At 40.8% G+C, this 17,913-nt stretch overlaps 1 protein-coding gene across 1 annotated transcript in view; it reads left to right on the top strand.

The window, feature by feature from the left end:
• The window catches only part of ZCCHC2 (zinc finger, CCHC domain containing 2), a 54,120-nt gene that overhangs the window by 11,687 nt on the left and 24,520 nt on the right, over positions 1–17,913 (top strand). Inside the window, exons 2-5 of the mRNA XM_011953597.1 lie at positions 1,644–1,755; positions 4,451–4,527; positions 6,689–6,760; positions 11,984–12,096. Of these exons, the coding sequence (XP_011808987.1) occupies positions 1,668–1,755; positions 4,451–4,527; positions 6,689–6,760; positions 11,984–12,096 (350 nt within the window). The 5' untranslated portion in view covers positions 1,644–1,667. The remainder of the gene's footprint in view (positions 1–1,643; positions 1,756–4,450; positions 4,528–6,688; positions 6,761–11,983; positions 12,097–17,913) is intronic.

The following is a 17,913-nucleotide window of genomic DNA, read 5'->3' as shown; positions in this document are numbered from 1 at the left end:
TATTGCTTTAAATTTGTGAACTACATATGAACAATGTAGAGAAATATTTCACTTTAAGAAATGGTTGACCAGCCAGGTACAATGACTCACACCTGTAATCCCAGCACTTTGGGATGCCAAGTTGAGAGGATCACTCGAAGCCGGGAATCTGAGGCTGCAGTGAGCTATGATCATGCCAGTCAGTGTATTTCAGCCTGAGCAACGGAGACCCTGTCTCAAAAAAAAAAAAAAAAAGAAAAGAAATGGTTAACCTATTCACCCAAGCTTCTACCGTTAACACAGCTGTTTGAGAAGATTATATAGCACTTTATTTTCTTTGTTTTTAAAAGTATTTACAGCAATATTAAAATTTTTGAGAAGCAGTATCTCTTGTAGGTAAATGTGGTTTTACACTTTGTAATAAAATATATGGTCTGGGTTAGGATATGCGTGGTTTTGTTATTAAAAGAATTCATATCTGCATTTTAAAAAACGAGTCACCTTGAAAATTGGTAAAGGCCATCAAGCTAAGTGTTTCAGAAGTTGGATGTTGACTTAAGAGGTCTATACTCTCCTTATTAAATGGTTCTAGGTAGACAGTCTTTGTTTCCTTGGGTTTCTAGGTAAAGAGAGACAAGAAGGCAGAAGTTTAGCTCCCAAAAGTATATAATGTGCTCTATTCTCATAAATAGAGCAATTCATACTTACTGTCGGGTCAGGATGCGTGATTACACAGCAGAACAAAATATTTTTAAATTGAGATTTGTGGGGAGCCTAGGCCTTCTATTTGCCTAATTTTTTTACAGAAAAAATATTAATGTATATTTACTACAGATTTGTAAAATCATAATTGATTCTTAAAACCGAGGTGATTTTGATATGAGTAGTGTTTTGAGATTCTGCACATACGTAACGGGAGGGAATAAGGTGCCAGTTGTAATAAAAAACTGTCATAAGGCTATTTATTTATTTTTACTTAATCAATATGATGTTGTAACAGTTTGTACCTGACAGTGCTTGATTTCTGGCGAGCTGTGTGTAAGTTTGACATCCCCTTTATTACTCCAAGCAGCAGATCTAGGAGTCAAGGTTACTCCAGTTCACTAGTGACTGGCTGAGCAAACTCAGTTAGGTTTAGAGCACCCAGTTGCTGTTAGATGACTGAACCTTAATGGTAAAACTCCCTGTCCATACATATTCTTGTTCAGAAATCCTTGGCGTATATTGATGATACCTTTCTTAAGACTTTTTCCTAACAAAGCATCTTTTTAGACTGTTATTAAACTCAAACAATGAATAAAAATGGTGTGATTCTTGTAAAAAGTACACATGCCATTCCCTATGGGGGATTAGTGTAAAGGACACCATTTGTTGTTACGTGTTCCTTTGATTCTGGTTCAGAATTGACATCACTGGCGACTCTGTGTAGTATTAAGCAATTTTCTGTGTCCCAAGAAAGCTAGGACAGTCGATACTTTAATAGAGTGCTCGTCTTCTGCTTGCGGCTCTGACACTGTGCCTTTGTGCCCATAGTGTGCAGTCGCCTATTGGATCTCTAAAAGTTGCCACTGAAATGGTTGTTGGTAAAATGGGAAGACCTAAATCTGTGATCATTACTCTTAGTCCATGGTGTAAGTTAACATACCTCCCTCTTTCTCATCTAGAACAACTCTGCTCATGGTGATTACATGCAAAATAACGAGAGCAGTTTAATAGAGCAAGCCCCAATACCTCAGGATGGACTTACTGTGGCACCTCACAGAGCTCAGCGAGAAGGTATGCTCTATTTTTTTGTAAACTTAAAGCATTAATACATCAAAAAATTACAGGGTGCTCTTTACGCTGATTAACTCTAAACTTTTTACTCTCCTTTTTGAAGTGGAGAAGTCCTACTGGTCCTAGGCTTCGCTCAAGAGCCAGTCCTCCTAGTTCTGCCATCTGCATGCTGGGTGTCTCCTGCGCCACAGCCCTGCTTGTCCTAGCATGCACGCAGTCATTCTACTCTGTAGTCCATTGTCTTGGCTGGATCTTAAACCTGGTTGCACGCTTCTGGGGGGCAGAGGCCCCCAGAGTATTTAGTATAGTGCTTTATTTGTAGAATTGAGCTCAGTGTCTACTGAAAAAGTGAATTTTATACAAGTTCTCTGTAAGAGTGAACAAGTTACTTATAAATCCATTCTTCCTGCAATAATGCAGTTTTTAAGAGGGCTGGAATGAATGGATGGAAGAATATTGCCATCTTGAACAGGAATGAATTCAAATATTCTTTTGTCTTTGCATTTGGGGAGCCATTAACCTGTTCTGGGAAAGAAACCGAAATGGAAAATGTAGACTGCCATCTGGGCTTTAAAAGAGCCAAGGATATATGATAAGCTTCACACTCAGTTATAAAAATTTTGAATTTATGTCATTATGTCTCCTTTTTTCCCGGTAATAATCCGTTTTGTGTAATACATTTTTCCTCACAGGAAAATAGGTCTGAATGTTTGATGTTAAACATAAGTGTTTACATAATGACCACTTCTATTCAAGACTATCACGGTACTCCTGTCTTTCCAGATTAACTACTTTAATCAGACTACTTCAGCTAAGCTCGTTGAACATACAAATAACCTAAAGTAGAGTTGGTTTTACAATGAAGGTCCTTTTTTTTAATAAAAATATTTTAGAAGAACATAGCGATTATATCAAAATGCCGACAATTAACTGTAAAGGTGGCACCGTAGATGATTTTTCTTGTATTCCTACTTCTTAAAAAGTGTAATACATGATTTTTAGTTTTATTTTATGAGGGCCGGGGGTACTTTCACTATGACCATTCCTCACCACATACTCTTGTCTTCTCTTACCTTGATTCTGGTACCCAACACCAGACAGAACTTGAAATCATCGCTGAAGCTGTGTTCACATATCCTGTAGTGTCATAGTGGCTTTTTCTGCGAAGTGAAATTGGATTCTGACCAGATAAAACCCAAGATCCCCTACCCTTGAGCCCAATGATTTGAAGAAGTAGAGCTGCTTTATTTCTGAATATAAGATTAGTTCAGAAGATTTTTATTTAATGGTGTCATCCTTTGACTTAATATAGTAGCTTTTGGAAACAGCATACCCTCCCATCACCACTTTGGCTCTCATACTGTTGTACAGTTCTAAGGAGTTACAGGCTCTTGCCTGGCTTTTTGAGATTTTCTGTTGTTTCTATCCTCAACATTTCTGGCCCACAAAGGGGAAATTGGCCCGCAAACAGGCCACCAAATACTATATATTTGGGAAGCTGACACAAAATACTGGCAATGTTATATCTTTTGTTTATTAGAAATGTCTTTTCACCTGTGTATTTCTGTATCTTACGCTTCATGCCTTCTCATTGCCCACCTTCCGTGGTCTTTTAACAGTCTTACTCCTCCTCTATGCTTTTGTCACTTTGTGTATTCCACTTTGTCTATTTTAACTTCTTCCTCTAAGGCAAAATGAATGAATGCCCCCCTTTTCCTCCATCTCCTGCTCTCCTGAATCCAACAGTGTACCCCCCCATTCTGTTGAGTTACTTTTCTAACCTTTTCTTTGCAATCTTTAGCATATTCATTATCAGCCTGATATTATCTCCCTCATTATCCTGAAAGTTTGGTTTCTTCTGTTTATACCCTGAACAGCAGTGTCTTCAAGTCCTTAGAGTAGAGTACACTTAGTAGATTGGCTCTCTGGAAATTGGTTTGTTTCCTAAGGTGGTACTTTTATTAAAGGGGTTGTAAAATGAATAGTTGGGGGATTTATACGTTTGCTTACTTCATAAATAAACTGATTATCTAGTTCAATTCAGAGTGTTTTAAAGTTTAATATAATTTATGCTTACTGTTTCATCTCTGTAATGTGAAAAATCTTTGCCACAGTGAACCTTTATTATAATGTTCAGTTTATATTTACCATTATATGATACTGAAGGTTACATTTGAGAAAAATAATTTTTAAATTCCCAGTTAGAAATTTTTATCAGCTTGGTATATTACTTTTGAATAGTTTTTTAAAAAATTAAATATAAAACTAGATATTTTCTAATGTATACCTACTATGTATTAATAGTTGAAAGAACCATATTTAGTTGATATTAAAATGCCATATTTGTGGTAATCTGTATAACAATTTGGAAGATTATCATTTGGAAAAGTATCTTAATTGCAGGTACCTTTTATTTTTATCCTTAATATCTTTGGTGTTAACTGAGTGTTTGAAATTAAACACTCAGCATGTTGTATAGCTATAGAAAAAAATTTTTTTCATGGGTGGATGGCACATTGCTGTGCTTTTAGTTTTTTTGTCTTTTTTTTTTAAGTTCATGATTTAAGACCAGTCATAAAGATGAAAGTGAGTAGCTTAATTGTTAAGCACTTGTCAACTTTTAGGGTTACTTTAGGTAAGTGAAATGTGTCTGTAGTCTTTGTAGCACAAGTCAGCGTGTGTTTTTTTCTTTCAGCTGTACACATTGAGAAGATAATGTTGAAAGGAGTCCAGAGAAAAAGAGCTGACAAATACTGGGAGTACACTTTCAAAGTAAGCCATTTCCCCACAAAAGATACCTCACATGCTGTGCTCAGTGATCTTTGGGAAAACTTGGGGCAGGTTTGCTAATTTAAGGGAAAAGGTATATGTGTTTGTTTTTAATTAAGAGAATGTACTGTTTTTTGTCATATACTACTGAATGGTTTGCCAAGTTTTTCTGAAGTTACATCACATTAAAATAACCCTGGCTCTTTTGTTAAAAAGAAGTAAAAAGATTTAAGGACACAATTAAGATGTAGGATATATCTTTTAAAATGCCATTGTTTTTTAAGTCAAGATCACAGGCATTGTCTTTCCTGGCATTGTTTTCCCTGGCATTTTTCTCCTCCTCTTTGTTCTCTGTGACGCTTTTATTCCCACTTCATTGCCCTGTCTTCTTACCCATGATTGGTTTTGTTGCCTGTCCTTTCCACAACTGGGATTAGCTGTAGAGCCCAGCTCTGATTCTGTGTGGGATCCCAGGCGAAGACTTTCCATGTCTTCTTTCTGCCTGTCAGCTGTATTGGGAATTCCTTGTTCACATCTTCCTTACTTTTCCCTGCTTGAGCTATAGCCCTTTCTCCTCAGGTTGGACGGCACACACCCTGAAGCCAGGTGGAACCATGCCACATTTTTGTGCATCTTCACTTCAGTTCTTCTCCAAAGGCATTGCTTGCCAAATTTTGGCTGTCCCTCTCTCATGGAGTTTTCTCCTTCATCCATGGTACTCTGCCCTTGTATCTTTCACAGATCTTTCCAGTAGATATTCTCACGGAGAGCAGGAATCTTCATCTCCAGCCATCCCACCATGTCTGACTTGCTCATTGAATGAATTTCAGAACTCCAGCTTTGCTTTGAGGGAGAAAGATCCTCAGTTTGCAAGATTTCAGCCCTAATCTCCTGGTGTCTTACCGTGGCACGCATCTCGCTCTTTGCTCTCCACGCTCAGGCTGGCCACTTCTGCTGCTGGAGCTCACAGCTTGCCTTCTTGAAGGCTTCACTGTCCTCTTGCCTGAAATGCTCTTCCCCCATTCCCCCAGACCGAGGACAGGCCACCTTCTGGCTCTAAAGCTCCCTCCTCAGAGATCCTTCTTGACACCCCAGCTCATGTGCATCTCCCTGTTCTTGTACCATGCCCTATGCGTTTTCTTCAAAGCACTGATGGAAATTCTTATATATTCACTTGGCTTTGATCTGTCTCCTGCACTAGCCTGTGAGCTTAGTCAGTGGAGACTTAACTGTCTTGTCCATTTCTGCATCCCCTGACACAAGAGTCAGAATAATGCCCAATACAAGTAGCTGCTCTGCAAACATTTGAATACTTAAAAATCACTTAAGAAATGTGCCAGTTAATAAAGATATTAGTTTTAGACACGTAGATAAAAATTTTTATCTATTTTAAAGTATCTGATTACTTACAAGTTGGTAAGGTCTAGACAGTAGCATAGGGCAAGTATTTATTTAGCTCAAATAATTATAGGGTAGAAATTATTAGGGGACCACAGTTGAGTCTACTGGATGAAAAGCATCGAGGAGATGGTGGGTTGGGTAGCACAAGAGATGTCAATTCTGACTCTTGCACCTACTTAGAGTCACACCTCAGTAACCTAACTTGTTTGAACTTGTTTCTCCATCTCAAAATGGAAGTAATCATACCTGTCCCTAGCATCTTAATAGGATTTTAAAGATTGAGATAAAGATGAAGTCTCTTCTAACCATAAATTCCATAAAAATATGAAATGGTACTACCAAAGAGGGCAGTAAACTCTAGGGTGTATACTTAATAAGGGTGTATACCTAATAAGTTTCAGGAGATAGAATTTTTAGCTTTTAAGTGGCAAAGATTTGTACTGTCAAAAGTGTCGTTTTAGAGTTCTGTAAGTTCATAGAAAATAAATATATCCCTTTGAAAAATTACTAAACATCATATTTTCAGATAGGTTTTAAAAAGTGTCATTTTGAAGAGTTATTAGAACGTTTTTGAGTAGCATATGTCAACGTGCAGTTAATTTTACTAATTTTGAAATTATGACAATGCCAGATTAACTTTATATTTCTAATTGTTAACCTTAGTAAAATTTAAGTAAGGCCCTTTGTTTTTGCACATGGCTTTTTTCTAGCCGGTTCCTGCCTAAGGAATAACCATATAATATGTGTGTTTTTTTTAAATCAGGTAAATTGGTCTGATCTTTCAGTCACAACAGTAACAAAAACCCACCAAGAACTACAGGAATTTCTACTGAAGGTAAAAGTATAGATTTTGTTGTTAAAATGATTTTTATATAATATATAGAATCCAGAAACTCAACGTCAAAAAAAAAACAGGAAAATTAAAACATATAAATAAAGGTTGGCTCAGAACTCTAAATGAACATTAGCTGTGGAAAACGTCATCTTATTCTAAACGTATTTTCTTACCTGACATTACCAACATAAGGAAATGATGAAGGAATTTCTACATTTAAAAAAAAAATGCAGGCCGGGTACAATGGCATGCACCTGTGATCCCAGCACTTTGGGAGGCCGAAGCTGGAGGATTGTTTGAGGCCAGGAGTTCCAAGACCAGACTGGGCAACTTAGTGAGACCCTGCCTCTACTTGGAAAAAAAAAAAGGAGCCCTGTTCCTAGTTTCCTGCAGAGATGTGCATCATTGGTGGCTGCTTGCAAAGGGACTTCTTAGTAGAGAATGTGTATGCAGAACCAAATGAGGCTTGCTTCCGCTTGGTGGGAGTTCTTAGATTTCACGACTATTCAGCTATGCACTTCCCTGAAATATTTCTCCATTTCTTCCTTCTTTGAGTTCCAGCTCCTCCCCACCTCACCCCCCATATGATAGAATCTCCAAACTACTGGGAATAAGAAGATAATAGAAGCATTTTATTACAGACTTGCCAGAGGTGAAAGGTATCTTAGATCATTTTGTTCAAACCATCACCTGTTTCTTTTATACTAATATGATTTGATTGAAAAGTGGATAGAAATAAATATCAAAAAGAGAGAATAAGTGTAAATGGTTGATAAGTTACTCTTTTTCAGTAAGCAAATATTTTAAAATTTGTTGTTACTAGAGAGATAAAGCAGAAAGTCCAGAAACATTCCCAACTCAGTTACTAAGTTTTGGGTACAAGTATAGTATTAAACATATATGATATTTTGAGGCTAGTGCTAGTTTTAGGTTGTCTGTCACCATAAGTATATTCTTTTCAGATCATTCTTAAATCTATGAGAGACCGTTTTATTCATCAACTTGTAGAGCTTTGAATACCACACTAGATGCTGGTTCTTTGAGGAAGACTGTCAAAATGTGAATTCTGCTGAATTTCTTATTAGTCCCTGTGAATGAAGTAGCACCCAGGGATAACTTAAATAGCTCCATTTTCCTCTGGTTTATAAACTAGGCTCTGTCAGTTAAGGGTTGAGGACTCCTTCTCCCACTCATTAGTGACCTGCCTTGGGTAAGGTTGGGGGATGAGTTTTACTCATTTCCAGATGCCAGAGGCCACTGCCTGTGACATGTCAGCTCTGGACACCTTGGCGAGGGAGATGGCATGGGTCTGTGAGCTTCTGGCTGCTGTGCTCAGTCATGGTAACAGTCGTGAGGATGCCAGGGAAGAGTTGCTCGGGCTGGGGCAGGCTCCCATCTGCCAGGCAGTGCACCCCGCTGGAGAAAATGAGTGCCTGGATGAGGTTCTAATTACAGAAGCGGCTAAGCAGGGCCGCCTCACCCCACCTCCACATACTTTTACAGTCTCTTCTAGTTATTTCTGACTTTCCTCTGAACAGAAGAAATTTATCAAAATTTAGACAGGTGATCACAAACAGGCTTCATTTGGGTTAAGGAGCAGCCTGTTTTCATTTCCCTTCTTCTGTCCTTCCCACAACAGAATTGTGGGCGAGTTGCGGGAGTACAGAGCTGAGGCTGAAGAGTCTTGAAAAGGGTGTGTCCGGACCGAGTGACTTGGTGCCAGTGTGTGTGTGAGGTCCTGCTTCCCTGTCCCTCATGCTGAGAGAGCATGCAGCTGACCCCCAGCTGGGGCCTAGCACATGGAGTCTGCCTTCTACTGGCTTTCCCTCTGGAAGCTTCAGCTGTTTGTGCTTTGACAGATGTCATTGCTTCAGTTGCCCATTTTTTCTAAAAGCTTAGATGCTTTAAAACAAATACAACTCCAAATAAGTAATTCACTCTTCAGAATCATAGCAATTAATGAACACCCTGCTTAGCCAGTATTTGGATATAATGTTTTTCTCAAATAGTATAAATGCCTCTCAGTTACATGAAATAATCTGCAACATTGTGTACTTCTGTAAACATACTGCCTACCGTATGATACTTTTCCAAGTTTACCTTATCCTTTTTTCTCTTTTACCTTCCTTTTAACATCATCTACAGAAGTTCAGGAGCAGCCGGGTTCGGTGGCTCTTGCCTGTAATCCCAGTGCTTTGGGAGGCTGAGGCAGGTGGATCATCTGAGGTCAGCAGTTCAAGACCAGCCTGACCAACATGATGAAACCCCATCTCTACTAAAAATACAAATAATTAGCCAGGTGTGTTGGTGGGCACCTGTAATCCCAGCTACTCTGGAGGCTGAGGCAGGAGAATCACTTGAACCCAGAAGGTGGAGGTTGCAGTGAGCTGAGATTGTGCCATTGCACTCAAGCCTGAGTGACAAGAGCAAAACTCTGTCTTAAAAAAAAAAAAGTTCAGGAGCAAAATCTGTCCTTTTGACAACATGTCCAAATGAACACCCTTTTTATTCTATAGACCCTATTGACCTGTACTTCTAGCTTGCCGTAGTGTGGAAATGTGATTTGGAGGTCAATATTTCAAGTCCTTTTTTCCCATACAAATAGCAGCCTCTGTCCTTTGCATCCTGGCCCCCTTCACCTGTTTTTGTGGGTTTTTTTTTTTTTTTTAAATTTCTTTTCTTTTGAGACAGAGTCTTGCTCCATCACCCAGGCTGGAGTGTAAGTGTAGTGACACCATCTCGAAAGGCTCACTGCAACCTCTGCTTCCCCAGTTCAAGCTGTTCTCATGCCTCAGCCTTCCAATTAGCTGGGATTGCAGACATGCACCACCACACCCAGATAATTTTTGTGTTTTTAGTAGAGATTGAGTTTTGCCATGTTGCCCAGGCTGATCTTGAACTCCTGAGCTCAAGCAGTCCACCCACCTTGGCCAAATGTGCTGGGATTACAGGTGTGAGCCACCATGTCTGGTCCCCTTTTTTGTTTTTCTTCTTAGCAGTTACAGCTGTCGTTTCTCATGATCAGAATGTCTACTCTTATGCAGCCAGGGTTTTTGTTTCTTCCTTCACTGCAGTATCAGGGTTCCTAAAACAGTGCCTGGGGCACGGTGGGAGTTTGAAAGTTTGCTGAATGATTGAATGAACAAGGACTGCTACAAACATTAGATTATCCATTGGTCTCAGCGTATTTAGAGAGCAACATTTGTAATAGCTCAGTGCAAAAACCTTTCATTCCTCTGAACTTGTTCTGAGGCTGCTGGAGCTCTGGAGGTGGGAGGCTGGATTTGCTAGAACTAGGATTGAAAGGTGAGAAAATTCAAAACACGTGATTAGAATATAAAAGACATGATTTAAAACTGTATATGTGTGTGTGTGTGTGTGTGTGTGTGTGTATATATATATATATATAAGCAAATGAGCCTTTCTTTAAGACTGCAAGTAGGCCCTGGAAGTTGAACATAAAAATCACTTGAAAATAAATCAGTTTGCACATGCTGATGACCGCATACCTGCAGTCTGCCCAGCAACGTGAACAGTGTCACTGAACTGTGAATATTATACACTGTTGCCTTCAGTGTTCAGTACAAACATCAGTGATTTGGTGGTTGAAATAGACTTTTCACTGACACTGGTTTTCTTTGGCTGTGTACAGATACTCAGTATAAATTGTGTTTAAAATGGGTAGTAGGATATGTGCCTGGTGCTGTTAAGTCTGTATTAAAATGCTAATATCAAAATATAAATATTGAAATGAGTGATTTTTTTGTTTGGAAAATGGAGGCCAGGTGTGGCGGCTCACGCCTGTAATCCCAGCACTTTGGGAGGCTACGGCTGGTGGATCATCTGAGGTCAGGAGTTCGAGACCAGCCTAACCAACATGGAAACCCCATTCTCTACTAAAAATACAAAAACAATTAGCCAGGCGTGGTGGTGCACCTCTGTAATCCAAGGTACTCAGGAGGCCGAGGCAGGAAAATCACTTGAACCCAGAAGGCGGAGGTTGCAGTGAGCTGAGATCATGCCACTGCACTGCAGTCTTGGTGACAGAGCAAAGCTCTTATCTCAAAAAAAAAAAAAAAAAGAAAAGAAAATGGGTAGAGTCAGACCTTGTTTCTCCTGTTGGTGGTCAGAGGGCATGATTTCCACAGTGGGTGTGTAGAATGCCGACAGAGCCTTCCATCTGACCAGAAGGGACTTCACTCTGACAGAGCGTCTTGATCTTGCAGTCTCCTGTGCCCACAGTGAGGGGTGCTTTATGCTACCTTTGCTAAATTTCTCATTTCTGAATTGACTAAAAATATTTACTTTTCACAAGAAAATTTGCTTTGGACTTCTCAGAGCTCAATATGTAAATCAACAATCGGTATATATTTTTATATTCCTGTGGCTTCTCAGATACTGTTAATGATTCTACTCTGAATTTTAGTGAAAGTGCCAGTAATAACACAGATTAGTTATGAAAAGTCAAATTTAAAACTTTGAATTTTTCAAAGACTTGGAAAGTTGGCTTATGAATAATCAATTTACTAGGAATTTTTAAAAAGTAAACTGATTACATTTTGTTTAAAATCTAAAATTTTTCTTGGCCAAGTGTTGATTTTTTTGTGGTTTCTAGCACATTGCTCTGATCTGATTGCCTCAATCACGTGAGGCACCTCCAGTGCGTGGTTTTTGTATAAATGAGTAATATTGAGGGTTTCTCACCCGTCTTTCATACTCAGTTCTTTATTTGCTGCATAGCACTGGTGATCTGACACTGCCTGAGAGTAAAACGTAAAACAGGAGGCACAAAAGTGCTAAGGGCGAAGGCGCAGATAACACTCCTTGGAATACTATTCCAGGGTAAAAATAGTACTAGCTGTGCTGAACAGAATCTTCACCTTAACTCGAGAACCTTAGCATGGGTGTCATTTCAGTGTGGCATGTGGAGCCAGAGTGTGAGGTCCATGCAGGCGTCCTCCTGTCCCAGGAACATGTTGAATGCTGTGGGTTGCCCTGTATTTGGGGGAGCCCTGAGGTACGATGAGAAGATGGTGCATTTCCCAGTAGGAAAGGTCTGTGCTGCTTCATTATGGGGTCAGGTGTTGTGAAGATTTGGGAAACAAACTGCTTTTGGGAAAATAATGAGCAGAAGGTATTAATCTTCATTTTATGCATCTGACTTGTAACATTTACCAGTAAGTGAGAAACTTAACATTGGATATTGTGGTTTTTCTTTTCTAGCTTCCAAAGGAACTGTCTTCAGAGACTTTTGACAAGACCATCTTAGGAGCCCTGAATCAGGGTTCCTTGAAAAGGGAAGAACGGCGACATCCTGACCTAGAGCCCATCCTAAGGTAATGATTGACCTAACGCCTATCACAGCAGCATACAGACAGGACACAGCGCCACTCCAAATGGGGTCTTCAGGTGGGGGAATCATAGAGATCTTTCTCTGGCGTACTTCTTAAAATGGACATGTTATCCTTGTGCTATTTAGGTCTAGGCTCATAGAAAAAGATACCAAACTAGTTTTATCATTGTACTCTTTAGTTCTCTGATGTCATAAAAGTTAGTTGCTTCTGAAATATGCAGATATTGAAGAAAGCCTCTTATATTCTTTATAAAAGACTTATTGAAAGAGGCCTTTGTCCAGGAGCTCCACTTTGAAGAGATGTTTTATTTAAGTTGTCAAGTGTGTGGGCTGGTGGGTGGGAGAGTGAAAGGCAGCCCTGCTTTCCAGCACCTGCTCTTCCTGGCCGTTGCTCTGTTGGAGCCATGGTGCTGCCAGGGATCAATGTTTTGCCCACATGAGGTTGTTGGGCTTGTTGGGAAAGACCCGCTTAGATGAGATGAGCTTGGATTAATTCCCGGAGCCTCCCGTGTGCTCACAAAGGAAGAAATTGAAGACACAGGCAAGGCGTGTCGTTGGCGGCACAAGGGCCCTGTGGAGGTGGGATGAGTGTGGATGTAGGGAAATGTACTTGTTTCATGATGGGAAGTTGAGGGATCTCTTGCCCAATTAATGGCTTCTCTGAAGTAAGAGGTTTGCTTAAGAATGGGTAGATTGAGGGTGTGGGATCACATGCTTGAGACTAGAGGGGATGTAAATCATTGTGTGGAGATCTGGAGGACAACCTGCTGAAGGAAGTCAAGTGAGCCGGGCAAGGTGTGGAGTCCATTTGAGATTGAAGATCAATACGTTATCGTGGTATTGGTCTGTCCTGTTGTGTGAGCTGTTTTTTAAATGTTTCCCAGCAGCTCAGGTCCAAGTGTCAGGAAAGCAAGTGGTTGTATGTGTCCTGGATAGGGCTTTCTTGGATGAGACAGACAATGAGGCAAGGAAATTTGGGGAAAAAATGTTCAGTTTTTAACAAATGATGGACAGTTACGAGATCTAAGCTGGACTAGGAAGTGAAAGTAGGTGAGTCTGCTAGAGTGGAATAAACGGTGCTTGGAAAACAGGTGCCATGGGAGTAATCAGGTAATTAAGTAGTGAGGGTCTCATTGGGATGAGAGCGAGGCATCTGGGTGAGTGGATCTAGAGGTGACGGTGGAGGTCAGCGGATGGTTTTGGCAGTCGTGGCACTCACCTCTCTGAGGGCTTCCCTGTAGGAGGGACATAAATTCAGGAATAATGGCCAAGAAAACATGCTGTTTTACTGGAAACTTGCAGTTATTAATAAATACATTACATAAAAAGCAGTGCTGGAGCCTATATGGCTTAGGTTCAGGGCTTAAGTAAGACAGCCTATCATCTGCCTTCTAAACTTGAGGTGGCCCAGTTTGGGAAGCCGACTTCCCAAGGGAGAGCAGAGGTGTGTGTCACTGACTGTTGAGGCCCCGCTCCTGAGCAGGGAGTTGGGACCAGTGAGTGTTCTCAGGATGTGCGGGCCTGAGAAGGGGATGAGTGTTTGCTCCCCAGTGGAGACAAGCAGAAATCTGGGAGTGGGAGAGTATTTTCATTGTATGGCAAGATTCGGGGTGTGACAGTGGAAGTAAAATACTAGAAGAAGATAGAAATGTGAGGAAATGACTAGGGAAAAGGTGGCCAAAGAGTCTAGTGTCAGGTGGGTCACCCGTGCAGACACTCATGTGGTCGTGTAGGCTCCCAACACGACACAAGATTTGGAATGGAGGAGACAGGCCAGGGCCAAAATTGAATATAAACATGCAAGAGTGACCTAAAGGTTGGTGCATGACTTAGACTAGGTCCGGTTGACGCAGAGCGGCTGAGTGGCAGGTTGAGTCAAGGGAGTCCAGGTGCATGCATGCCAGGAGGTTGTGGGGAGAGGATCACCTTCCATGTGAGTGGCGGTGAGCACAGTTGGAGCCCAGGGGCTGGGCAGATTGTATCAGAAATAAGGAGATACAGGCTGCATGCACAGAGTCTGCATATTTGGGGAATCTCAAAGGGCACAGGGGAAAGATTTAGAGAAAGAGAGGGAGAGGGCCGGGCACAGTAGCTCACACCTGTAATCCCAGCACTTTGGGAGGCTGAGGCAGGAGGATCATTTGAGGCCAGGAGTTTGAGACCAGCCTGGGCATCATAATGAGACTCCGTGTCTACAAAAAATTTTACAAATTAGCCAGGTGTAGTGGCATGTGTAGGTCCAACTACTCAGGAGACTGAGACGAGAGGATCACTTGAGCCCAGGAGTTTGAGGCTGCAGTGAACTGTTAGTGCCACTGTACTCCATACTGGATGACAGAGCCAGACCCTGTCTCAGAAAAACCCTTGATGCCTGTGTGTTCTAGAAGATATGCTGAACTATGTGGTTCAGGTCTTAGTAATACTATTGACTGCATTCTTTGTACGACTATCATGTTTCAAAAGTCATTGCTGGCTCCCGTTCTCTTTTTCCTGTCCCTTCTGACCATTTAAGTCCTAAAGCCACTCAATGGGGCAGAGCAAGGTAGACAGCAGCATCAGGATAGGAGGATGTGCCCTGATGGACTGGAGAAGGGGACCTGTGTGGGGTGAGGAAGCCATTCTCTCATGGGTGGTGGGAGGCCTGGCCCATGTCACAGAGCTCAAAGAGAGTGAGGAGGGCAGATGCGTGGAGCGATGGCCTAGCAGGCCATTGAAGCCTAGGCAGGGCCAGGAGGGCACCCGTCCAGGGGTTGGAAGGGAGCAGCAGCGACAGAGGAGAGAGCTTGCTGTAGGGGATTAGAGCAACTGTGTAAATATATGCAGGACAGTGAGAACCAGGTTTCTTTCTTTTGGAAAAGGGCGTTATCCTATGAAAAACAACAAAACCAGGTTGAACCCTGATCCCTAGAGTGTCTGATTGGAATTGAAGTCATTGGTGTGAACTCATGGTATCTAGTATATGCAGATACAGAAATAGATATGAGTGCATATGTGTGATTCATTGAACAGGTCTGGAAGTAGCAACATCCCAGTAACAGTGGGCATACCTGTGCCCAGATCTTGACTTCTCTATGTGATTCTCCATTAAAAGGAACTAGAGCTCCTCTAAAAGGAACTAGAGTTCCTTGAAGTTTTGAAAAGCTGATTTCAGGGCTGGGGCAGGAAAAGTACAAGATGAGCCTGTGGTGCCAGAAAACACGGGTGTGCTCAAAGAATGATCCAGTTTTGTCAAAAGGACAGAGCCAGCTTGACGGGGCTTCTAGTGTCACATCTGCGGTAAATAGAAACATCAGGACAAACAATAATAGTACATTGCATAAAATAGAAAACCGTGAGTCCATGTTGAAATAACAAGTGAATAGAATAGATTGAGTGAGGAATAGGATATTTACAGTATCGAAGTCCTTTCCCAGAATTTTTTTCACAGAATAATGCTTATTAATCGTAAAGGGAGAAGGAGTAACTTTAGAGTGGAGAAGTCTTGTCATGCACCATTGTAATCAGCTGAAGTGAACTTATCAATGGTGGGCAGTCAGCATCTCCTCCACGAGACAGGCTGCAGCAGAAGCACACAGCCCCACTGCTCTGTTCTTGCCAGGAATCTGATTGTGGGGAAGCCTCAAGACAAACCACCAGAGACAGCATTCCAGAGTATACCTAGCCTGTCCTCTTAGGTGCGACAGCTGAGTGTGGTGCCGGATGCTGAACTGGATCTTTAATATGAAACGGATCAGTTGGCAAAACTTAAATGGGATCTGAGGAATAGAAGGTAAAAATTGGTCAGTGTTAATTTCCTGATTTTGATTGTAGGAGAACATAGGAAATACTGATGTCTTTCCAGGAGTTAGCCATTACATCAGGTATTTATGGTTTAGGAAAAAAGCCTTTGTACTGTATTTGTAAGTTTGAGATTTTCAGAAGGAAAAAATTAACTATTTCTGGAAGGAGCCATTTTCAAAAAATGGCTGTCAGCTAGGACCCCAATTAAAAAGTAAGTGGCTGGGCACAGTGGTTCATGCCTGTAGTCACAGCCCTTTGGGAGGCCAAGACAGGAGGATCGTTTGAGGCCAACAGCCTGGGCAACATAGTGAAACCCCATCTCTACAAAAACAATGTAAAAATGAGCCAGGTGTGGTGGTGCACACCTGTAGTCCCAGCTACTCCAGAGGCTGAGGTGGGAGGATCTCCTGAGCCCAGGAGCTTGAGGCTGCAGTGAGCTATGATTGCACCACTGGACTCCAGCCTGGGCAACAGAGTGAGACCCTGTCTCTTAAAAAAAAAAAAAAAAAGTATGTGTGTGACTCCTTGTTAAAGCTTTTAGGATTCCTCCTCAGCTTTGATCATACTTGGCCTCTTGTGCATGTTGTGTCTGTGTGTTTTAAGCGTTTTTACCGTCAAGATGTTATTAAAGCTAATTTTGAAGAATGCAGAGATGTGTACTGAGAAAATTTCCCGGTTTCCCATTCTCCAACTCTAACGTCTAAAGTAGTGTAACTTTTCCAAAATTTTGTGTGCACATAAATGCCCTTAGATTTGTGTGTGTGTGTGTATATATATATATATTTCCTTTACTATCCAAACGGAAGTATTTTATACATATTAATACTTTCCTGCCACTTTTTTCTTTAAATGTATTGGGACATGGTAACACATCAATACATGTAAAAAGATGGCTGTTTTATTTCCTACGTAATACTCCTTTTTAGCTGAACCGTAATTAATCAGCATATTTTACGTCCATTTTAGTTGTTTATAAATATTTTTAAACTACTGTAGTGTACAGGTGTATGATTAATTTTTTGCTTTTTATTTTTATTAATTTTTTTTTTTTTGAGACAGGACCTCGCTCTGTTGCCCAGGCTTATCTCAAACTCCTAGGCTCAAGCAGTCCTCTCCAGGTATATATTGTTAACACATATGGATACATTTATCTGTAAGATCAATTTATAGAAATATTTTAATTGGTCAAAAGTGACATGTATTTTTAATATGTAATATTTTCAAACTATTTCTAAAAAGGTAGCAGCTCTTTATATCCTCTGAGGCCTCATGCTTGTATCTCCCACCTGAGCAGATTCAAAACATTCTCAATTGCTCTCCTTCGCCCATCTCAGAAAGAAAGACAGTCTGATTGCAATTTGTGTTTGAGTAGCCTTTGCCGCCTCCCTGTAAACAGCCTTTTCAGTCCTTTCCATGCTTTATTGGTGTCACTGATTGGAAGAGTTACTTGTTAGATAAAGGAAAGAGCTCTGCTTGCGATTACTTCATGACCATACAGGTGTTTTAAATTTTTATGTAGTCAGATTTATTGATATTTTCTCTTGTGGTTTCAGGGTTTTGTGTCATGCCTAGAAAGACCTTTTCAAAGATATGTTTGAAAACATATCTGAAATATGTTTCAAAAAATACTTTTAAAATGTTTTCTTCTGATACTTCCTTTTTAAAAAAAAAATCTTGGATTCATTTGTAATTTTTTTGATGTCAGGAGTATGGTGGGGATTCGTATCTTTTCCCAAATGGCTCGCCTGTGGCCTCAACACCATTAGTAGGATGTCAGGACACTTCCTTCTCAGTTTGTGGGTTTTAAATTAGTAGGTCATCCTTTGTGTCTCAGAAGTGTAGCAATTATAAAGGAGGGGGAAGAAAGGAAACTGAGAAATAGGAAATGTTTGTAAGTGATACAGATCTTGGTTGGTACAGGACACACTGCATTTAGTCTCAAATATGTTATAGGTTAGGAAAATGAAAATATGGCCTGGCCCGGCGTGGTGGCTCAAGCCTGTAATCCCAGCACTTTGGG

This window comes from Colobus angolensis, unplaced genomic scaffold (genome assembly GCF_000951035.1).
Source record: "Colobus angolensis palliatus isolate OR3802 unplaced genomic scaffold, Cang.pa_1.0 Scaffold369, whole genome shotgun sequence".
Classification (NCBI taxonomy): domain Eukaryota; kingdom Metazoa; phylum Chordata; class Mammalia; order Primates; family Cercopithecidae; genus Colobus; species Colobus angolensis.
This window is presented reverse-complemented; position numbering and strand designations above follow the sequence as displayed.